At 37.2% G+C, this 24,559-nt stretch overlaps 1 protein-coding gene and 6 non-coding genes across 7 annotated transcripts; 6 read left to right on the forward strand and 1 right to left on the reverse strand.

Annotated features, from left to right (window-relative positions):
- Positions 1–1,406: 1,406 nt before the first annotated feature.
- On the reverse strand, positions 1,407–19,892 carry LOC103155441 (double-stranded RNA-specific editase 1-like). The gene is made up of 10 exons (XM_016663545.1): positions 19,618–19,892; positions 11,919–12,005; positions 10,922–11,793; positions 7,749–7,866; positions 6,708–6,876; positions 5,733–5,890; positions 5,282–5,441; positions 5,021–5,202; positions 4,328–4,509; positions 1,407–1,505 (listed from the first exon to the last, which is right to left on the reverse strand). The coding sequence occupies exons 1-10, from the start codon at positions 19,724–19,726 to the stop codon at positions 1,407–1,409; spliced, it is 2,136 nt and encodes a 711-aa protein (XP_016519031.1). The 5' UTR covers positions 19,727–19,892.
- Positions 12,678–12,759, forward strand: trnas-cga (transfer RNA serine (anticodon CGA)). The gene has a single exon. It is a non-coding gene; the product is annotated as a tRNA-Ser (tRNA).
- trnas-cga (transfer RNA serine (anticodon CGA)) lies at positions 12,924–13,005 on the forward strand. Its single transcript has one exon. It is a non-coding gene; the product is annotated as a tRNA-Ser (tRNA).
- On the forward strand, positions 13,164–13,245 carry trnas-cga (transfer RNA serine (anticodon CGA)). The gene has a single exon. It is a non-coding gene; the product is annotated as a tRNA-Ser (tRNA).
- Positions 13,644–13,725, forward strand: trnas-uga (transfer RNA serine (anticodon UGA)). The gene has a single exon. It is a non-coding gene; the product is annotated as a tRNA-Ser (tRNA).
- trnas-cga (transfer RNA serine (anticodon CGA)) lies at positions 14,904–14,985 on the forward strand. The gene has a single exon. It is a non-coding gene; the product is annotated as a tRNA-Ser (tRNA).
- Positions 15,151–15,232, forward strand: trnas-cga (transfer RNA serine (anticodon CGA)). The gene has a single exon. It is a non-coding gene; the product is annotated as a tRNA-Ser (tRNA).
- Positions 19,893–24,559: the final 4,667 nt, after the last annotated feature.

Below are 24,559 nucleotides of genomic sequence, written 5' to 3' on the forward strand. Positions count from 1 at the left end.
AGATAGATAGAGTTTTTTTATACCCCCATAGTATCCCCAAGAATTTAAAACTACTTTCACCCCTGGTTAGGCACTTTCTTAAACAACATTACATCATGATTATAATGTTTTTATTCTTTGCAATTTTAACAAAAATAGTAAAAGATTATTAAGGCACTTAAAAAGGCATACTTTTTAGGTACTTAAACAGTATGCCTAAAAATGACATGAAAAGTACTTTATAGGTGCCTAAGAGACATACTTCTGCATATGTCTTAATTAGTTTTATTTTGTAATCAGGTTACTGCGTTTTGCAGACTTCTGCCCAGGTCCCTCTTGAAAATGAGATCTGGATCTCAACGGGGTTCACCCGGTTAAATAAAGAAAATTTTTTAAAAAAAGGCATACTTTATTAACCTAAAATTTACACTGAGATGTAATTTAAAACATACTGAAATTAATAATTTAGAGTAGTCTTAAATGAATTTAAAAAAATTCTATTTTGAGCATATATTTTAAAATATACACAAAATATATTTTAAATATATTTTAGTAAGTGTATATTTACACTTGGGCAAATATATATTTTGTTCACTTAAAATATACTTTTATTTAATATATTTATTAAAAGTGTATTTATGTTTAAGTGTGTTTAAAGTTCTAATTTCGAAATTGGTACAATTATACTTTTAGTTTACTTCAGATAAATATATATTTATAAGTAGTACACTTAATACTTAGTATACTTAAAATATACTTTCACAAATGTAAGTATGTTTGAAATATACTAAAGTATACTTTTTTTCACCTGGGCAGATATAGCAGCAGATCTAGTGGGCTAAAAAGAAGAATCAAAGTGCTTCAAGATGTTGGATAGTTATCTAAGAGAGGTGTGCAGACCCTCAACAAGCTGAACTGAAGCAATATGTTTAAAAAAATAGGTAGGCCATGGTTGCTAATGGAATAGACTTTTTGGAATAGACACAATACTTTCCCTTAGTTTAGCTTCTCAACGGGGGCGGTACCGCCCTCAAGGGGCATTCAGAGGATGGCAGGGGGCGCTGGCAGAAATATTTACAAATGGGGTCGCTGAGATTATTTTGAGAGGTTTGCTCGAAGGTGAATTTTACACCTTGTATGCACAACAATTAGACTTTGAGCTACTTGCTAAAAAACTCAGGTGTGTAACATTAAAACATGTTTGGCTTGTAACTATTGATGGCAGCTCTTCTTCTCTTCAGTGTTTCTGTTAGCTTCTTAGTACAGCTCCGCAGTCCTGCTACTGGTAACTTCACCACATCAGTTCAGCGTTACACCAGCTAATGGCTTTCTGTGATTCACTGGTCAGGTCACACTTGTCTGGTTTTCAAATATAACATGTTCTATTGAGGAGTTTTGTACATATGTTTTGGCAGTGCCGTATAGAGTCAAAGCAACAACTTATATTGAAAANAGCGCCTAGCAGCCATCTTGGATGCGGGATAAGTCATTGTGGTGGCTCCAGGACCCAAAACAGGAGTGTTTAGCTGTAAAAGAAGAAGAAGAAAGTAGCTTACTGAATAAGTGAGAAATTCACTGTCCTTATAAATTTGAAGAGAGACATGTCCTTGAATGTTGACAGTGGTAGCATTAGAACTTCTTTGGGTTTGAAGATGGCAAATTCTGCTGTTTATCTGATCAACCCAAAAGGTAAGGAAAGGATTTCAAGACCAATTATATTTTGTATTTTGTAACGATGGCTTCTTAGGCCATCATTAAATGATGGCCCATCATTTAGGCTTTCTAGACCATGAAAGCCATCACTAGTAAGCCATTTCCAGGTAGCTACGTTTTGCTCATCCCACCCCAAATGACCAAAAGATGCTCTGAAAATTTGCATTGATGGTTATTGAACCCTGGTTGCTAAAAACTAGCTTCCAAAGTCACCAAAAACATCATTCAAAAATCTTTTGAAGTTAGTCTCACCCTCAAACATATCAACCTTCAAACAGAAAAGGGGGAAACAGCCATAGAGCTGTACATCTCCCAGGTCAGTCAGTACATGTTAAGGAAGAATATCTAAATTGGTTAACTTTGAAAAAAGTTTGGCTCTCTCTTCCTCTGGATCCCAGGTCCTCTCGGCGAGCCACGTGTAGGCACAAGGAAAACGACAGCAATGCGTGTTGACGTCACAGAATTACAGAGTTTAATCCAATATAAGACAATGCATAAACTTAGACAGAAACTGTAGAACAACGGAGACATACATTCATTTACCTGACAGACTTGGAAAGAAGAAGAAAAGCAAAGACGTGCAAAGACATCTTTGGAGAATTGCAAGAGCAAATCTAATGTGTTACTTCTGTGTAGAAAGTTTTATAGTTAAGGCGTATTCTTATCTTTAATTTATTCAAATAAGGCGTATCTTTGCTCATCCAACCAGGAGCTATCTCTGACCCTCTCTCAAGCCAGAAACTCCTGCCGTGTTTACGGCCTTTCACAGATGAGTGTGAAAAGCTACAACTTCCACTGTATTGTTTTCCACTCAGACAAAAGGCAGTTCAAACGATCCTAGCAAACCATCTGCTATAACTACAGGTAAATTAAAGGTCAAAAAGTCAGAATACGTTACTGATTTCAAAACCACAATTAGGCCATTTGAATCAAGACATGCTAAGTTTTAAAACTAGCTTATTTTAAATTTATTTTCTCAACAATATTGAGGCTGAAGTAGGTAAGAGCCTTTAACCTGGCTCTTGAATTGGAAGAGATGGTTTATATCTTCTTGAAGACATAAAGTATAGATGACTAATCTTGAGCTTCTCTGTGTCTGTGTATTTGTCTGTACTTGTCTTCTTGTCTGCAGATCTCACAGACAAGTATTTGAACCTATGTAGACAATTTTACTGAGCTGAACAACAATCCAAAAGAGCTGTTTAGGGGCAATAATGTCGTGGATGGTACTTTATTCTTTCATGCAATTTTAACTGACTGGAAAATCAAGAACTCTCTCCTCACTTTATTCCTTCAAAAAGAGCTTAGTTGTTATTTTTTCTTCTTCTGTTCTGTTATTCTTTGAGCTCCTTCTGATTGAGGGTTTTATTGTAACTTCCAGTGCTCTCGACTCAACCGACTCAGTCACAAATTTCAGCAGAGAGAATGTTATTCCAGTTTAAACCAGAGGTAAAGGAATCTTCAAGGAGTCCTGGAATTACATCCTTCACTGATTGCCAAAGCAGCAAAATGCCTGAAGGTATCACTGCCAGGAACAAACAAGTCTGTTCATAAATTACCTACTGATGCATAAAATGTTGAGGGATCTTGTGCAACGCCTCCATAACTTCCAGAGAAAACAGCTGTTTTCCCGGCAGTGACAGGCTGTCAGGAGTTTAACTTCTTCTTTAATGCAACTCAAGACAAGTTTCTTTGTAAAGCACATTTCAGCAACATGGCAGTTTACATGATAGAAAAAAATATTACATTAAACTCTGCTTCTCCATGCCCCCAATGCTGCTGAATTTCTCCACAGAGACAACAACAAACCTTTCTATTTCTTACTTTTCTACTAAAAACGTCAGCTGAGAGGCAGGGTTGGTTAGACGCTAATTTCCTCCATAAAAAGCAGGACTTGTTACTGAAAATTATGTCTTTCAATTCTTCCTTTTCCACATGTTTATGAAAATATATAAAGTTTTAAGAAGTAAGAAGTAACATTTTAATGATTCAGTAGTTTATGCTGTTTGTTTGGGTTTAGAGGACTCTGAATTTAACCAGATGTGAGTGTTGTCTGTAACTGTAACTCTGTGATCCAGGTGACTCTGAAGGTTGAGATAATGTTGTGACCAAATTTAAAACTGTTTTAGTGACAATCTAAAGCCCAATTTGTGTCATTATGACCAAATTTACAATCAACCCCACTTCTGGCTTTGCTGACACTGTTGTACGTGACTGCATGACTCTCAGGATGTTGTGTATTTTCTCTCGTTTACCTCTGACACAGTAGCTGCAGTCAGTCACTGTCAATGTGGGAGTTTTTACTAATCAACAAACCGATCTCTTTCCAACGAATCACAAACAATGTAACCTGTCAGGTCCTGTAGTCACGAAATGCTTTTCTACTCTCACCTTTTATTTAACAATCTGAACAATTAGTTACAAGGAAACACATTCAAAGACTGAATTTGCCACATTTTAGAAAGAACTTAGACAGAAACTTGAAACTTTATTAAGTTTTCCTAATTCTCAGACTGAAGAGTTCATAATCATCAATAGTTTCATAATAAAACTATTTGTTTTATCTAGTCTAATCTTTTTCTTAAGCATTAGATAAATGCTCATTCAGTGAAACTGCAGTAGTTTCTGTTATCACCTTGTTTTCCAGCCTCAGCCAGCAGCTGAACAGGAAGCGTCTGCATATTCGTGACACACTCCCTGAATCTTTGCTCCTCCCTGTAGAGATGTTGATCTCCTCCAGAGTTCGTTCACCGAAACTCCAGTTCACGCAAACATCGCCTGTTCTTCCAGCCGGACAAACCTCTGTGCTGCTCAAACCTTCAAGACAGAAAAAAATATATTATGTCACCGTTCTTTTGAAAATTGAAGAAATCAGTGGAAATAGTCACACACATTACATAATGTAACATTTTTTATCCATCCATCTATTTTCCATACACCCTTGTCCCTAATGGGGTCAGGAAGGTTGCTACTGCTTCTCCAGCTAACATTCTGGGCAAGAGGCAGGGTGATGTTAAATCTCATCATTATGAATGTAAATTTTATATGTACGACTTTATGACTTTCCATCTCTTTGAAAGTTGAATTTATGACTTCTTGTTGAGCTTTAATTTTTTTAATTAATGGCAGAAATAGGCTTCCATATTTAACTTCACACTGACACACAAAAGTTTTGGCTTCATATACTTGCTTTTACATTTGTGTCTGTCTTGTAATATTACAGTGTCATTGCAGTTCCACTGCTGAAACTTGTCATGGTTCCAGAACGTGCCACGTTTAAGGAGTTTGGCGTGTTGTAGAAATGATAGCTGGTTTCAGGTGAACCTACAGCCGAGGAGCAGCTGCTGTCGTCTGTAGAGGGACGGCAGGTGCTTGACCCGGGCCAGGCGGCGGGTCACGGCTCTGCCCAGGTGACCCGTGTGGCTCAGCCTGCCCACTGTCAGGCTGTGCAGGTAAATTGGCTCCACCAGGTGAGAAAGGAGCGCCCCCTGGAGGCCAACCACACTCCATCTATCAAAACAGTTTTTATTTAATTTTACTGGGTATTTGGGTGTAATAGAAAGTTAAAATACACAATGAATATAATTACTTTGCAATTTTGTCTGTGCAGGACATGCTGGCCATGCAGACATGTTGACCCAGCGACACTCCGGCCCATTTCTGATTGGTTCTGGTTGAGACGAGAGGCAGAGTTCCCTCGCCACCATTCACCTTCATCCTGAGGTGGCAGCGAAACCTCCTGCTGGGATCTGACAGAGAAGAAAACCAGTTCAGAGCAAGATGGTCTCATCCACTGCTGACATAACATTTCCTATGTTCTCCTCATTTAAAGGAAAACTGCAAAACAGCTGAAACACTGAGACTAGAAACACTCCAGCTTAGATTTGCTTTTGAACCATAACAAATGAAACCAACATGATGACTTTGTATTTCTGTGTTTTTATCATGTGAAGCACTTCGAACTGCCTTATTGCTGAAATGTTCGATACAAATAAACTTGACTTATTCCTTTTCTTAATGGGTTTTATGGGATTTCTCACATGCAGGTGTGGTTTTGTACGGGCAGTTGAGTCGAGCGTCTCCACACGGCGACAAGCTGACGTACATGTGGAATCGGATTCCCTCCTGCAGTCGGAAACGGTTAGTCGAGTCTTTATCTGGAACGAATATCGACGGGTCCTGCCCAACTGTTCGCTCACTTTGAGGACAAAAAACAAAAAGATGTTTTATTCTTTTATGTTTTACAACCTAAAACAAAATTTAAGCCGTGAAGGATTAGACCTGTTAAAGCTGCAGGAACATATATGATGTGTGTTGATGATTTTTATGATGCACTCAACAAAATGTTATGTTTGTTTCTCAAATTGATGACAGTGTGATGTTTTAATTCCGATTTTAAGAAGGGAAACAACTTGAAACGCCCTGGTGCCGCAAGAACAAAAAAAAAAAACGAAACGAAGTAAGGAAAAAAAGGAACGGAAATTTAATTAAAGAAAAAAAGGTCAACAAAAAAGAAATTCAAAAGGCCTTAAAAGAAACGAAAAGAAAAAAAAAAAAAAAAAAAAACAAAAGAAAAAACAAAAAAAAGGAAAAAAGTAGGCATAAAACTAAATGTTCTTCCTCCATGTTTGATTCTACGAAGTAGATGGTGCTAAATGATGATCTAAAGTATAAAAACTAAATGTTCCTGTTCTGGAAGTAGTTTCTGAAGTTTGTTCTAATTCCTGTTCAGGGTCACTGAGTAAGTATAAGTACTCCATAATTTATAAGCTTCTCTGGACAAACTTATACGAGTTTCTCTGCATAATAATCTAAAGCATTATATTGGTGTGTTGTGAAACTCCACAATTTCTAAAAGTAGCAAAACTAAACTAGACAGACAGGGCAAGAAATGAATTCAAATAATACAGATTTGCAAAATCTTTATCATATTAACTTTTTAATGCCCAAATCCAAATATTTGACCAACTCCATGTTTGATAAAACTGAGCTGACAGGAAGAAAACTGATTTGACCAAAGCAGCAGCTCCAGCTGAGAGTAGAAGAACCGAACCAGCGCCCGTCTGCTGAGAACCTCAGCGTGGCAATCTCTGAGAGTCCATCCGTCTTCTTTCAGTCTGTCCGAGTCCAAACACTTTGTCCCTGTGGCCAGAGACACGACCTGGGCTGATCCGAGGTCAAATCCTGAGAATAAAAGAGGAAAATGAGATAAATAATGACTGACTGGGGGTCAATATGCAGGTGATGGGCTGGGAGAGTGTTAAATTTGACGGGAAGATGGACTGAGACATGACAATTCTGGATGAAAAGCTGTCAGATGCTACAAAACACATGGCAAAACCTTTTATAATGGGCCAGTCAAAGTCCAGGCCTACTTACAAAAGAAGATCTGTGGAAAAACTTGAAAAATGATGTTTACTGATGCTCTGCATCCAATCTGACTGACCATAACTTTAGGTCTCTTTCTGTGAAGCTGGAAGAGACCTTTCACAGCTGAAAGGTGTGAAAGGTATTTCAGGTATTTAAAGACGAGTATCTTTAAATACTCGTCATTTAAAGATTTGTATGAGCAAAAACATGATGGCAAAGAACTCTGTTTAGGTGAGAAGATAGAAAATATTATGTCTTCAGTTGTTTTGTAATATTAATTGCAATCATTTTAAATACCTAATCAGTCTTAAAATTTCATTTGGCAGATTTGAAGTTAGTCACAGTTGAAAACCATAAATTGAAAGATGATAATGTCAGAAAAAATCAACTGCTGAGGCAAAACAGAAATAATCAAAGGTTAGAGAGACAAAGAAAACCCAAAACTGATCAAATCAGATAAAAAAAACTGCAGATGAGTTTTTGACACAACTGACGACACCTAGAGGACAGAGCAAGCTACTGCAAAAGAAAAATATCCAAATACTAAGAATCAAAGAGAAACATGGAAGCCAAGACAACCTGAAGCTAAAAGCTAGAGACAGATTTTTAAAGATTATTCCTTTTATTTAATGAGAGAGATTCCACCTCAGATCAGACTTCGGATTCCTGCGTTTGTTTTCACTCACCTCGGGTCATCACGATGCCGGCCAGCACCTTGTGACGGCCGTGAGAGGAAGAGGAGCAGCCGTCACTGAGCTGGGAGTATTTCTCTCTTACTAGGCGGTAGATTGATTCTACAAAAAACTGCAGAAGAAGAAATGTTACAGCTGAAAGAGGATGATGCACAACAAACAAGTTCTTGTCTTCTTGAGGTTAAATATGTATTTATTATAATCCAACCGCCGGAATCACTGTAAACTGAGAAACTTATCAAACTTTATTTATTATCTTTTGAGATGCCTGCCTCATTTTGGAAACACAGCTTCTGAATGAAAAATAATGAGAAATCTAAACATACCAGCAGTGTGAATACTTGCATCATTAACTGTATATTTTTAACAAAATACATAAGAGAAGCAACTTAGGCTGCCAATAAATCTGGGAAGGGTTGAAAGGTAATTCCTAAATAATTTACCGTTCATCGTTTCACAGAAGGAAAGTTAATTCATAAACTAAAACGTTTGTGCAAAAACACAAAAGTATTTTATTTAGTTTCTAGTGCAGATATCTTATTACATTCTAAATAAGAGAAAATTAACTTATACATAACTTTTGAGAAAGAAACTGGAGCTTGTTTTAAGTCAGTAATTCCTTAATATTGATGAAAAAGTGCTGGCTCCACTGACAGATTTTATTAAAAGACATTTTCACTATCATAAGCGTAACAGTCTGCCAGTGAAACTAGTACTTTTCATCATTATTAAGGAATTATTGACTAAATCTTTCTGAAAAGCTTTGTTGTGAGTTTCTGCTATTCCAAGTTTACTAAGCTATTTGCAGAAGAAACTAAACTGAACATACTTGGTAAGACTTTGTGTTTTTGAAGATTGATTGTAAATAAAACAATATTTTCTCTGATTCTCAGTGTTTTCTGTCAGATAAACAATTATCTGATGATCGTTTTGCCCTTCACACAGTCTTCCTGCTCCACATGCGTCTCCTTGGTCTGCTGCTGCTGCTCCATCCCTAATGCGCTGCAGTAATGTTCATTAATGCGTCACGCTGCCTGACGGAAACTGAAGCAGGGGAAAAACAGTCTCAGGACGCTCTGCACAAAGCCTGCAGCTTTTTTAAGTTTTTCTAATTTAGACCACTAAATTTAGACTGCTTTGTCTCTTTCAGCCTTTAATAAGCTGTCTACATATTTTTGTTTTCAAATATTAGATCTGCACAGACACAGGATTTTTTTAAATCACTATTTAAGACTCACTTTTATGAACTGGCTTTATACATGTTACAGTTAATTGTTGGTTTGTTCCTGTTGTTTTATTGCCTTTTTATTTATTTATTTTTTATATTTGATTGTGCCACTGTTGTGTATTTTCCTTGTTTGCATTTATTTTGTGAAGCATTTTGTGCAGTTTGAGCCATTGGACATTAGCAATATAAATAAATTTGACGGTGTGCAAAAGACTGACATAAACATGTTATGCAACATATAACGAGTTACATTTACACAATTACATTTACCTGAGTAACTTTTGTGAAAAAATTTACTTTTAGCAGTATTTTTACTGTGCTGTACTTCTTACTTTTACTTAAGTAATTTTATTATAAAGTATCTCTACTTTTACTCAAGTAAAATTTCTGGATTTTCCACCCATTGAATGAAAGTTTGTTTTTGTTAAAGTTTCATAAGTTTTTGTTAATTTGGAAAAAAATTTATTTTTGCCTGATTTTGTTATTTTTTGATACTTGATATATTAATTATTGTTAGTTTTGTCCTTGAAATACCAAAATTTCCAATTAACTTCATATTTTGGTCCGTCTGATGATGTCATTTTAAAATACTGAATAACTGATAACTTGATCGAACTTGAGTAGACCTTTTACCAAATATTTTTTTACTCTTACTTTAGTAATTTCTTGGATAACTACTCTTTACTTTAACTTGAGTAAAACTATGTGGAAGTTTTGCTGCTCTTGGTTGAGAACAGTTTTTGGACCCACCTCTGCATCACACCAGTTACGAACATGAATGAATCTTCATGAATGTCGTCATGAAGAGTCATTCATGACTTTGATGCAGCTTTGCATCATTATCTTCCAAATGACACTTAGTGGAAACTGACTCTTTCATGTTTATGTCAGTGTTATGCACACTCCTTCAAATAAACAGTTACCAATTTCACATTGACCTTTGACATTGTTTTGCACATTTGAGCCCCATCCCACCTCAGTCTCTGGGAATCAACATGAGAACAGGGACATTTCAGCTCATAATGAAGCTGTTTAGATGCTGCAGAGGCGCAGAGATGGCACCGTCCACCATCCTCAGGGCCAAACTGATGCAAAGCACGATTCATCTGCCTGGCGTACGATGCACCTCAGACTCATCTAACTGGGCAGTTTAGGAAAGTGGAGAACGTTGAAGAGATGAGGGTCAAACTCACATCATGGCATGAAGCTGATTCTGAGCTTCAAGGTGAGTAAAATGTGTCTGTAATGTTTTGCTATATGGATTTACACTGCAAAAACACAAACTCTGAACCAAGTATTTTTGTCTATTTCTAGTTCAAACATCTTACTAAACTTGACACAAGATAAAACTAACTTACATGTAACTTTTCATCAACATATAGGAGTTTTTTTTAAAGTCAGTAATACCTTAATACTGATGAAAAAGTTCTAGTTCCATTGGCAGATTATTTAACTTATAACAAGATATTTTCTCCATGTTGTAAGTGAAATAATCTTCCATGGAAGAAAAACTACTAGGTTTTTCATTAATATTTAATTATTACTTACTTAAAACAAGCTCCCATATCTTCCTGAAAAGTTATTTGTAAGTTATTTATTTCAAGCGCACTAAGATATTTGCACTAAACTAGACCATAAATACTTGGTAAGATTTTGTATTTTTGCAGTGTAGCAGGGCTTCATCAAAATTAAATTTTCTTCATGTTTGTTTATAAAGTCTGAGAAATGTTTTCTGTCTTTTTAAATCATCCTGAGGTTTCTTCTACAACCTTACCACTTTTAATTGTTTTTTAAGAAATAATTCTTTGCAATTTCCTACATGTTTTAACTGTCAGTCTGAGCCAAACATACTCTGGCTCCTTCCTGGTGACAGATTAGATTTACTAACAAAGTCTTTGCGTTTTAATAGGAAAATAAACTTAAATTCAGATGTGCCTACCTGAGGTAGCTGACATTTGGTCCTGCCTCCGTGGAGGCTGATCAGTTTCCTCTCTGGTTCCAGGTTCATGCTGTAAAGAGCCTGTAGGGCTGCGGCCGCTGCCTGAATCTTGGCCTGATTTTTACTGTGAGCGCAACCTTCAAACACCTTCCCTTCCAGTCTGACCACCATGATGAAGTTCCTCACTGGCGTACCGTGGACTCTCTCCACCTGACACAGGTATCTGAGTCCCGGTCGCAGCTCGTTGAGCATCGCCACCGGATTCAGCTGCCTTTTAGGACTTGCTGAGGAAACTAAGTCCAGGGTGAAATGATGAGTTTTTCTGTTCTTGTTTACGTTGGGAAACATTTCCGTCTTTGCCGTCTTGTTGTGCAGGAAATCACAGTTTTCAAGCAGCGACGGTTCAAACTCTGCTAGGAAAGAATCTGCTGTGAAATCAAAGGTCTCCTTGACGGTGTGAGTCTGAGAGAAGTTCGGGAACTGGATGAAGGACTGCAGAGCCAGCTCAGCTGCCTTCATCCTCGCCTGCTTTTTTGAGGTTCCCTGACCCTCAAAGTGGAAACCGTCGACCTCCACTCCCACAGAGAACAGCGGGGCGTGCAGAGGTCCTCTTTTAGACACAACCTCATACTGCAAGCCGGGCCGTAACTGGTTGAGCTGCACCACTGCGTTCCTCTGAGACTCTGTCCAGGCTGATGTTTTACAACATGACGGCTTCTGGAAACACAAACGACCTTTTCCAAACAGAAACGGCGGATTTCTCTGCTCATGTTTGGAGGAAGCAGCACAAACAGCTGATGGCTGATATCTGCTGAAAAAGTCACTAATCCCAATCACTCCTCGATTCTCTTTCACCTCTAAACTGGTCTCCCCTGTTGGGAAATAAAAACACAGAGTATCGACATATTGTGAAGTATTTCTGTAATCACTTTATATTTCTAAAACCTGTATCTGTGTAAAATGTGAATTTTCATCCGAGGGAAAAAAAAAAACTCACTTGATTTTTCAGCAGCTTCGGCTGGATTTGCAGCAGTTTCACGGCGTTTTAAGGGTCTATTGAGGGTTGATACCAAATCACTCCACCCTGAATCAGAAAAACAAAAACATGACAGTTTTTTAAAGTACATTTGGAAATGGAGGCATTTTTTGGCTACACCAATAATAAATACATTATTTTAAGGCTTATTGTGTATATTTACATGTGGCTACATAAAGCATGAAGATACTGAACATCTAACTGTAAAAACTTTGCATAAATTAAATTGATTAGTTTTTTATTTTAGTCACAATCGACATTGTTAAGTCAGGATATGTGAAAAATCTTCCCTCCTGTATCGTCATCCTAAATCTCATTTTTCTCATTTTGGAGCTGAGCTGGAGGGGAAAACCCTGCAAACACAACTTCCTTTATAAATCAAGAAACCAGTGACCCCATTTGGTCCAGTTTAGATTTGTCTCCAGCGCAGACACAGTTTGACTTTTCTGCTTGTTTTAGGAGATTATTCTCTGGGAAAAGTTTGTATGACTTTGAGGTTAATTGGTTGGTGTTTTCCTGTTAGTCTCTGTGTTGTCCATTCATTCAGCAACGTTTAGATGAGCCACTGATCCAACCAACATGAATCAAATGACTAATCATTCCTCGGTTGGCAGTGAAGTTCTCCAGAGTCCTGTTACTCATCTGTGTTACTGAGATGTTGGTGCAGAGATAGGCTTTATATTTTATATTTTACTCCGTTAATACATTGTTAAGCAGCCAGCTGTGATGGCCGAGAGGTTAAGGCGTTGGACTCGAAATCCAATGGGTTTTCCCCGCGCAGGTTTGAATCCTGCTCACAGCGATCTCTAACTACAGTGTCCAGCAACTCTAGATCAGATGATGAGAGGTTTGTCTGATCAATCTGTGCTGAAAAGCTGCAGGAAAACCCTGATTTATTTCATCTTTGCCATTATTTTTCCGTAATACATTCATTTGTTGCTTCTTCATGGGGTTAGAAGACATCCAGCTGTGATGGCTGAGAGGTTAAGGCGTTGGACTCGAAATCCAATGGGGTTTCCCCTCGCAGGTTCGAATCCTGCTCACAGCGATCTCTAACGACGGTGTCCAACACACCTGAAGTTGCTCACCAGATAGACAACTGATTACGTAGTGCACCCATGTTGTGGTAGCTTCATGTTTGCCTTTGTTACTCCACTGACTTGTTACATCCATGTTTTGCTCCTTGATTACATTGTTAAACATCCAGCTGTGATGGCCGAGAGGTTAAGGCGTTGGACTCGAAATCCAATGGGGTTTCCCCACGCAGGTTCGAATCCTGCTCACAGCGATGTGGAAACTGTTAAAAGGTGTAAGTAGATCACATAAATGAAGGTTTAAGTGTGAAAAGCCTGTATTACATTTGCTCCACATTGTGTTTAAATATGTTTTCCACATAAACCCAAAACGGATATAAAATCTTAAACTAAAGTGGACATGAACTCGTTTGTTGACTTTCACAGATGTTAACCTGCATTTATCAAATCTCAGTTTGTTCCCTTTGTTTGTTTTAATCTTCTGAAATTGATGCACAGATTTTAAAAAGTTTATCTCTCATGTTTCTGTTTTAAGACTTTTTTATCATCCCAATTAATTCTTTCTTTCAAGCAATCCTTTATTCTCTCCCTCCCTTTCCAACAGTTTAAATCCCACCTATATTTTTTAATTCAGATTTCTGTAAACCATCCAGCTGTGATGGCCGAGTGGTTAAGGCGTTGGACTTGAAATCCAATGGGGTTTCCCCGCGCAGGTTCGAACCCTGCTCACAGCGACTCATTTATTAATCAGTCTGGGAAGGTTTTACTATGAAAATACATTTAAATTACCAGGATTTTGGAAAATACAGCTTCCTAATATTGTGTAGGAACAAACTTTGCACTCAGAGTTGTCTCCTCATGTGCAAGTGTTCACAATGTTCACAGTGACTGAATCATATATTTGTCTAAATGGACAGTATAGACAATATGTGAAAAAAAAAACTCTCAAAACAGTGATACTTTAAAATGAGATATTTCACTAAAAATACATAAAAAGTGAAAAAAAAAACAACTACTGGTTTAGACATATTTATATCAACACTGTAGATAAACTGTATGAAAGTGATGTTTTTATTTTCTCTTCAGGTTTTCAGAACCAGAGAGTTACTGAAATGATTTAAATAACTTTTTAACTGTCAGACATGTTGTGCTCCTGAATCTGAAACTGGTTATTTAGAGCTTAGAAATCTGAATAAACTTTAATTATAGTTATGAATTAATATGGGTTTTTTTTGTGTGTTTTTTTATTTTTAAATAAATTTCTATGTTTCTGGTGGTTTTCTTGTATTATGTATTATAAGTTATTACTATTTTTAACTTCTTGAGCCTTGAGTGAAAATTATTTCCTTTTAAATGTTATTTCAGAGTTTGAAGCTCCTTTTGCTTGCAGTTTGCATGTTCTCTCTGAATCTGTGCGTTCTTCCTGGGTACTCTGGCTTCCTCATGTAATCCAAACATAGCACTTATGTTAATTGGTGGCTTAATTTGGTTGTTTTTCCCAGTTTCTCCAGACTGGCGTCATGTTGGATTTATTTTTCCTGTGACTGGGGGCTGGGCAGCTTGATGGGTGAGCAGTTAAGGCATTGGACTCCAAATCCAACAGGGTTTCCCTGCAGGTTCGAATCCTGCTCACAGCAAATCCAGACTATGAGAATCAGTTGGTTTAAAAGAATAAACCAATAAATTTCCTGTATACTCAAGTAAAACATGAAGTGAGTCCTTCTGTCTTGTTGTATTTGAAAAGAATCCAAAGACTAAAACCAGTTTTGAATACTTATCTCAATAAGATAAAAGTTATCCCAAGTGTCTGCATCCATTTCATTCCTCTCTTCAGTTTCTCATCCATGTTTCCAACACCTTCCATCCCTCTAAGTCCCACCTTCAGGTTTTTATTCAGACATAAACCCAAGCAGCTGTGATGGCCGAGAGGTTAAGGCGTTGGACTCGAAATCCAATGGGGTTTCCCCGCGCAGGTTCGAATCCTGCTCACAGCGATCTCTAACGACGGTGTCCAACATCTCTGGATCCAGATGATGAGAGGTTTGTCTGATCAATCTGCGATGAAAAGCTGCAGGAATACCCTGATTTATTTCATGTTTGCCATTATTTTTCGGTAATACATTCATTTGTTGCTTCTTCATGAGGTCTGAAGACGTCCAGCTGTGATGGCCGAGAGGTTAAGGCGTTGGACTCGAAATCCAATGGGGATTCCCCTTGCAGGTTCGAACCCTGCTCACAGCGAAGTGGAAATGATTCTTTATTTGTTGAAAGTTGATGTCATATGAAGGGATAAAAAGATAAATCCATATCTGACTTATATTGAGGTTTCTTCATTCTGGTTGTGTCTTTAAACCCTATTTTTTGGAATAATTAACTTAGACATGGTGGGAGGAAGTCCTGCTCTCTGTTTGGGGTCTGACAGCTGTGGATAATTTCATTTTCACGCAGCAATTAATGGCAAATTGTCTCATCTACCTGCAACCTGGACTGCCCTTCCTCAAGGGCACAGGAATGTGGAAACTTTTTGGATTAAGACTCGTTTGCAGCGTTATGTTGTTATAGACAGCCTCATTCAATAAATGAAGGTCATTTATTGAAAGTTTCACTAAACAGATGTAACTAAAGCATCTGACCTGTTCTATATGTGGTTCATTCATTCGTTCACCAGGCTATGAAATTATTGCTGCATCAAGCCGTCCGTCCATTGTTCTTTAAAGTAATGATCTTATATTCTGTTTTTTTCATGGTTTCAGTAGAAGTGTGTACAGAAACAGTATTCTGTGCATATAAGTTGAATAAAGTCACATCTTGAGTTTAAACATTGCTGATAGTTGGAGCGATGCATCATAAACGGATACATCTGAGGAGTTCATGCATAATGCACACCAATAATCTGAATTTGCTGTTTCAGATGCAAACATAGTGTTGACAGTAAGAACATCCACACTTAGATCTTTTTTACTCTGTTCTGCTTCATTTGCTGTGAGCAGGGTTTGAACCTGTGCAAGAAAACCTCATTAGAGTTCAAATCCAACACCTTAACCGCTCTGCCATCACAGCTCCTTGACACCAAGTGAATAAAATAATAAAATTAATCTTTTCTCAGCAATGAAAACGGGCTGTAGGCCACTCAGAATGCATTCAACCAAGTTTTAATGTCGCAGTTAAAAGCATTTTCTTTGCTGTACATTAGCGCAATGAGATGCGTTCCTAGTTACCATGACAACAGAACGAAACCAAATGATCACTTTGTGTCGCCTCTAATATTTTTAAGTAGATTTTCATTTAAAAGTTTGAATTTTTGTCCTAATTTGTTTAATTTTGGTCCAGGGTCCGCAAATGGCCCCAGATTTTAAACACCCTGTATCTAATGAGAGCAAACCTGCAGAAAAACACAAGTCACTGCTGCCTGTTAATGATTTCTAATTGTATGCTCTTATTTCTATTTAGTATCAGAGATTTCTAGGTTTAAATCCACCAGAGTTCTTCCTTTCGCAAGAAAAATGCTGTTTTGCAGAGGATTCATGAAAACCATCGAGCTAATGTTTCCAGAGAAGTGAGGGCCATCGTAGCGTCCATCTGAGGAAATGTGCGTTGAAATGCCTCAAAGGTCTGACGGCAGCGATGGAGAGCACTTATCCAAATACACCCCATCCATGAAAACGTCCAAACGCAGACAGACGTGGAGGACAGCAGCTGCTGGCCCGTAATCCTGCCTGAAAGCGGGACAATCAAATCATTTCCCCGAGATGCAGCGGCCAGCGAATGACAGCTCGTTAATTTGACTTTAAAAGGCAGCAGAAGGGGATTTTTATTGCAGCCAAAACACTTTTTTTTCTGCTTTGAAAATCTCACATGTTTTCATCTGTTTTACTAATTCAATCATGTTGTCACCTTGTCCAGATTTACGTTGAAAATCAGCTAAAATTAATTTATTTTATCATGGAAGAAATCCTCATTTTATGTTAAAAATGTTTTGCGTATTTATTTATTTAACTTATGGAGTTTTTTTCTTGCTACTCTTTTTGATCAAATCATTAAATAAAGATTATTTTATTTAATTATTTTTGATCAAATCATTAAATAAAATCGCCTTAAATCTTTAAATCTTCAGCAAAACCATATAAAAAACTGCTCAACTAAAATACTTAAATCAACATTAAAACACAATTTTCGTTAGTTTCCGCGACTTTTACGGTTTAATTTTTAATGTTGCCCAAACAGATTTCAGGCAACATTAAAGATCTGAGTTGTGTCTTTAAAGTTGCATTTAAGTCTCTTATTTAAACCAGAAAGTTTCTGTATTTTATTTTCACGTTGCGTCACTGTGTTACTTTCTCAGCTCCAGCAGAGGGCGCTGTGGTTAAGGCGTTGGATTTGAAATCCAATGGGGTTTTCCTGCGCAGGTTCAAACCCTGCTCACAGCAAACGAAGCAGAATATCATACAAAATATCTAAAATAACGTTTAATGTTGAGATTCTGCACCAACTTGTGATGGACCTTCTTGTATTTTATACAGCTGATGTTTAAAATACAGCTGCAGAATTTTGAATGCAGCATTTAGTGACCTGTTTAGCATCGAGGAACCCTACAAATGCAGCATTATTCCACGATAATGCAGAATATGTTGTTTCACACAGAATCACTTTATTCAGATTTTTTTTTATTTATTGTATGTGATTCTGAAGTGAAATATTTTTTTAATCCTTTCGCCAAAATAGTAATTTTCCTGAGTGAGAAAAATATGTCATCATTTGTAAAATACCCGCTGGAAACAGAAGCATCAGCTGTTTAAAAATCACATAATTTTATGCAGAGCAATGATTCCTGAGGGTTTTGTTTAAAGGAAGCACTTATAAAAGGTTGATGGGTCTTTAATAAAAGTGGAATAAGCTTAAAGCATTTAAAGTAAGAAGTGATTGTGAAACTGCAGTCATGACGGAGTAATCTGCAGCTTTTAGAGGATCAACATGTGCAGAACAATGGCTGCCTCATCAAGCTGACCTGTAATTATGATTAATTCTGCTTCCAGCTTATCTCCATCAGATAATACATTTATGCAAACAGCACACAGAAAATCCAGCATTTAGACTTTTGCTTCACAGATTAAACCTCTGAACTCCTTCTGCTCATCTGTTTAAACAGTGAAATATCAGATTGTGTTTAATAATCTGCAGAATACAGTTCAGGGATAAAAATGAATTGTTACTTTATATTATTCTGGTTTGTGGTGCAAAAATATTAGATATTGCTTCTCTGATCTATGCTTGAAATTTCTCTCTGAGTTTGCTTAAGTTTCATCCCCAAAAAAGTTTCATAAAGTTGAATTAAATCAGATAAAATGTTTAAAAACATCTCAACAGACCCAAGTTCTCATTTTTCCTCTCACCTGTGTTTGGTTTCTGCACCTCAACCATCAGTTCCAGTCATTCACCAGTTTATGAGCAACATGATAGAAAAGTTTTCTGTTTTTCTCTACTGAGCATTGCACACCGCTAAGTTTGGATCTTGGAGCAGAGCTCTGCATGCATGTGTTGCTGGAGAGAAATATTGCACATAAATCAGAATTTTCTTTTTAAATGATAACTGTGTGTTGATCATACAGTGTCTGTGAAGTCTGATGTCATTTTTCTGAGCTGAGACCTTTGCAGTAAATCCCAAGTCAGTGTGAGTGTTGTTTATTTTTTTGTTTTTTTGCCTCTTCTTCCACCTTCATTTTTATAAATGAAGGTGGAAGAAGTTAAACCTGGATGAAACCTGTTGATTTGTTTAACATGAATGTACCAAAACAGCAGCTGAAATGTTGTTTCCTGCATGCCTAAACTTTAACAACTAACAACTGCATCCAAAACTATATTTGTCAGAGTGAAACATGAGTTCATAGATGCAGAAAACTGGACGGCGATGCTCTTAATGCTTATTTAGATATTCATCATGCTGTAGAAAAACTAACATGCTTATAAGTCATGTGAAAGTGAAATGAGTCTGACTGTAATAAATTAACAACTTGTGACCTTATTTACTGCAAAAACACAAAATCTTACCAAGTGTTTTTTCTAGTGAAAATATCTTGGTTCACTTGAAATAAGACAAAATAACTTTGAAGTAACTTTTCAGTAAGAGTTTGTTTTAAGTCAATAATGTCTTAATATTACTAAAACATATACTGATTATTATCACTGATTATTTCACTTATGATATGAGAAAATGTGAAATAATCTGCCAATGAAACAAGAACCTTTTCATCAACATTAAGGAGATACTGACTTAAAACAAACTCTTACTGAAAAGTTACTTGTAAGTTAGTTTTGTCTTATTTCAAGTGAACTAAGATATTTTCACCAGAAACCAAAAATACTTGGTAAGATTTTGTGTTTTTGCAGGGTTGGAGACCTAACAGCTCCAGAGAGAATCAATCCCATTTTCTGAGTTTAGTTTAGTTGAAAAAAGTTTCATTGAAGTAATTAAGTTTATTGTAAACAGAGAATATTTTCTTAATAAAAATGTTGCAAACAGACAAAGATCAGCTGCAGAATCTTATTCTAACAGAACTGGAATAATAAAAACATCCTGGACAGATTTAATGTTCAGTTTGACTAAATGTGAGTTTAGATTCTTGACCAACCTTTGGCTTTCCTCCTGCTCTTTCTCCTCCTCTTCCTCCCGGACCTTCTGCTCACGTCACCATCTGACCTCTGCATGCTCCTACTGCAGGTCTCCTGCGCCGGTGCCATCGCTTCTCCTTCTGACCGACGCAGAACAAGAAAAACCTCCAAACTGTTTGGCAGAGAGGCTGACTTCTCCCCCCGCCGCTCTGCTGCTGCTGGAGGCTTTAGCAGGCAGTGACATCATGAGGAGGAGGAGGAGGAAGACGAAGAGGAAGTGGAGGTCACAACATGTTTGTTTTCAAATCTAAGAGCGGAAACTAATGTCTTCTTCTTCTTTTGTTTAGTTTTGTTGCTTTGTGAGCTGCTTTCAGTTGCTTGAAACATGTTTTAAGAACAAACAATAGTAAAAGCTCTCTTCTCTGTTCTGTTTGTGTTTTTGATGCAGAATTTCAGCTGCTTCTTCCAGATTTAAGAGGGAAAGTCGCAGCCAGTCGCTGCTGATCATCAGCAAAACAAAAGCAGTTGTTGCTCTTTGCAGATCTGCAGCATGAAGAAAAACCCAGAAAACATTTAAGACAATCTTCCTAGGAGCAAATGTGTCAACAAATTCACCGATGTCTTTTCTACACATGACATATTTGAACAAAACGATCCTCTCCATGTTTGGAGGAACCTGAACAAAAACAGTTCAGATCCACAAAATATTCATATTTATGAAGAACAAGATGAAAACCAGCCTTTCTTGTTTTCAGCAAGGATTTTAATTAACAAATAAACCCATTCTCTCATATGTAAAGTTCATTTCTATAACTTCATTTTTATGAATAATCTTTTTGAGCTTGGTTCCACACATGTAAGTTTAAGATGATATAAGTTTGTAACAGGTGAAATGTGAGTCAGGAAAAATATTTTCAGCGCTTAAAACTGTTACATTTTTAAAAATTTGTTGGAAATAATTTTCTAAGTTGGTGTAAAGTTTTTAAAATACATGTAGACTATCTAGTTTTATCACTTTGATAAATGACATAATATCTGACACCAGACTATTTGCTCCTCTATTTGCATAATAATGCATGTTTTGCATAATCCTCTCTTTGTTCTTCGCTCCTTCGCCTCCAATCACCAGGTTTTAATCCCCGTCAATCATCTTCAACAAGTTGATCATCTCCGATAGAGCAACTTGTATTTGCATTTTTATTTACTTGTGTTTCTTGATAAATTGATTTTTTTTTATCTTCTTTTAATTTTTAAATATTTATCTAGTTATTTGTTTGCTTTGTGTCACTCATGAAGTTATGCAGAAGAATCATTTCAGAAACACGTTTTGAATCAATTTGACAAAAGAAGTCACTACCAGGAATTTATTTCATTTTATTTGTCTTATTTTTTAATTTTTTTTTTTTGGCTATTATTCATTTTATTGTTTTTTTTTTCCACACCATTTTTATTTTATTTTTATATTTTTTGCATGTGTTTTTCTTTGCACCATGACTGGACATGGAAGCGTAAACGAGCCCGGGTCGTTCTGAGTTATGGTCCTGGTATCTCGACTGTGAAACATGCAGGAATCTCCCAGCAGACCCTCCGGATGCGACGCCCGGGGAATCGGAGGAAGCTGGTGATAAAGTCAGATGTTCTCACATATGAAACACCTGGACGTTTCCACGGTGAGCAACCATTTCATGTAATGTGGTAAAATAATATGCACTGCATCTCCTCCTGCCGCTTCCTGACCTTCAAACTCAGATAAAGTAGATAAGATCACGCAGACACAGCACAGAGGTTATTACTGCATCTGATGGGAAACACAGATTTCACAGATTGCGCCGTAGTTCAGCCTGTGGCTAAAACCCCGCAGGGCACAGGGAATGAGGTGTTGTATGAAATGAGCTCAGCGTCACATCAAATCGCTCTCCGATGTTCTCCTCAGGCCAGACATTACGGAGCGCCGCTGTAAAAACCTTCTGCAGCCTTCAGGCGAACTTCCTGCCGCTTTGTCAAGCAGGTTTGGCTGCAACTGCATGAAAACATGAACTGATCCCAAGTTTATCACTGTTTGCTTTGAGTTTTTGTCCAGATTTTTGCTTTTTAAATGTAGAAGAATCTAAAGTGATGCCATCATCATTTAAAATGTTGGGATTGTGTTTTATTCCATAGGGAAACAGGAAAGGATGTGTGTGTTTATTATCTTTTCATTCAGATTTAAGAAACCTCTTCCCATAACTATGCGGATGATACACAGCTTTAACTCACAAAAAATAAAAAAAAAAATAAAGAAGCAGCTTCCATCATTTGGAACAAACTTTCAGAAAACTGCAAAACTGATGAAACACTGAGTTCCTTTAAATCAAGGCTAAAACCCTTGATGTAAGGGATCTTAGACTGAAAAGAGTCTAAAAACCCTTAGATCTAAATAACTTTTAAGTTTTTTAGACTTATAAGCCCTAGATGATTTGTTTAGTGTTGTCTTTTAATAACTAGAACATTTATTAATATATTTGATCTATATTTTGATGATGACATTTGACAAAATATAATGTTTGTTGCTTGTTTCATAATTAGTTATGTTTTTATCATGCAAAGTACTTTGAACTGCCTTGTTCTATAGTGACGTGTACAAATTAACTTATCAGCTCCAAATCTGACTCTTTCTTTATTTCCTTTACTTTTTGGTTTTAATGTTACAAAAAAACAACAACAACAACAAGCAAATAGGTTTCCTGTTCTGACCAAACATCAAATCTTTATTTTAGGATTTCCCTTAATTTCCTTTTGGTACCTTTCTAACCGTCAACATCTGTCATGCATTTAATGTTACCCTTTTTGAGACATTATTGGGCTCATTTGGTTGGATATTAAAGAAATTTCAGTATTTTCTGTTTAAAATCTTAAATATTTCCACCAGTCTCTGCATGCCAGTTGCATTGTGTCTTTTTGTTTTTGGGGCTGGAGCCCTAAAGTCAGCCACCCTTCACTGAACAGGCGTTGAGTTTAATTACGCCGTGAGAAAGTGACACCGTGATTAAGTTCATTAGATTTCATGAGCTTCTGAAAGGCGAACCGAATGGCTGATTAAGTATTAACTGTTGGTTTCCTCCCTGACAGACCAGCAGATCAAATCTCATCTCCCAGCGGGGCTCGCTGTGTGGAGCAATCCACCACCGGGTCACTGTGAACCGGGCGTCCGGCTGTCACTTTTAATCATGTTTACTTCAGATGACCCAACACAAAAATCCACGGATTTATGCATAAACCATAAAGAGCATAAAGAAGATATGATCAGCTTGGAAATATTGATATACAAGTCGGAACAATGACTGAATGTTAGGAGGGGATACAGGTTAGTGATGATCTACTGGAAATGGCGACATCTAGTGGTGATATTGTGTCATGTTGAGATTGTTTATTAAGCAAAAATGTGGAAGTTTTGAAAGCAAAAGTTTTACGAGTTTCTGTAGATCAATCAGTAATATTCAGTGAAAATTCAGTGTTTTTATTTCTTTGCAAGACGAAAAAAGCATCAATGTAACCCCTGAAATTTCACCTTGTAGTGCAATTTCATATAGCACAATCAATAGTAACAAAGTGAGGGAAGACATACACACCTAAAACAGCATTATGGATCCTCAAGAGAGACTTAATGGGCACATTGAGCAAAAATTGCTGTGGCTCTTTCTGTGTGAAATAAAAAAAGTTTGTCCATAAATCAATGTGTAAATCTGTCTCTCAACCCCAATAGGGGTGACATCAAGATTAGTTGTGTTCCCTTGATGTCTATGTTATGAAAACACCATGGTTCAGCCTTAAATTATCAAAAATGTTGAGCTGAACCCATGAAAATGTTCATCTGGGTCTGCACAACACTGCAGATCTACAAGCAGCTACCTTGCAAAGGTCTGGAGGAAAATAAACCTGCAGCTAAGTTTATGTTGCAACACTGGACAAATCTAATTTCAAACGTCTTCAAAATGCTGAGAGTTTCTGCAGAAGGTCAAGTTAAAGGTTGAAGTTTATCATTAGTGCCTTATATAATGCTGGAGAAGATAAAATATTTGATTTCCCTTTCAGTTGTAAAGGCACATTTAATCATAACATAGTCTGGCAAACTTTTATTGGGAAAATTCAATAAGATCTAAACATATTGTTTTAAAAATCCTCAAAATAAGGAACCAAGATTTTCTGTAAATCAGTAAATATTTAACAAACTATTGTAAATGAGGAGACAAAGGCCAGATTTACAGCCCTGCTCCTTATTCTATGGGCTGTAAAAACTTAGTAGCCTTCCCTCATCCCCCGGCTCTCAAACACACCTTAAAGTTTGGTGGAACCAAAATTTTCTGAAGGTGAAAGCTGTTTGGCTGCAGCCTCTCTGCCCTGACACGTGATTCCTAAATCAGAGTTCAACACAGCTTCAGTTTTCAGGAAACGAAACTCACACAGTCACTGTGACTGAGAGCAGAAATGGAGCAGAATCAGATGGACCGAGAAACTTTCTCCTGTTCGATCTGCCTGGATCTACTGAAGGATCCAGTGACGATTCCCTGTGGACACAGCTACTGTAGGAACTGTATTAAAAGCTTCTGGGGTGAAGGTGATGAGAAGAAAAGCTACCACTGCCCTCAATGCAGAGAGACATTCACACCAAGGCCTGTTTTAAAGAAGAACATCATGTTAGCAGGTTTAGTGGAGCAGCTGAAGAAGACTGGACTCCAAGCTGCTGCTGCTGATCACTGCTCTACTGGACATAAAGATGTGGCCTGTGATTTCTGCACTGGGAGGAAACTGAAAGCCATCAAGTCCTGTTTAGTCTGTCTGGCCTCTTACTGTGAGAAACACCTTCAGCCTCATTATGAAGTGGCTCCTTTAAAGAAACACAAGCTGGTGGAGCCGTCCAAGAACCTCCAGGAGAACATCTGCTCTGTGGATGAACATAAAGGTCATGACACAGTGTCAGCTGCA

Source organism: Poecilia formosa, unplaced genomic scaffold, assembly GCF_000485575.1.
Source record: "Poecilia formosa unplaced genomic scaffold, Poecilia_formosa-5.1.2 Scaffold428, whole genome shotgun sequence".
In the NCBI taxonomy this organism is placed as follows: domain Eukaryota; kingdom Metazoa; phylum Chordata; class Actinopteri; order Cyprinodontiformes; family Poeciliidae; genus Poecilia; species Poecilia formosa.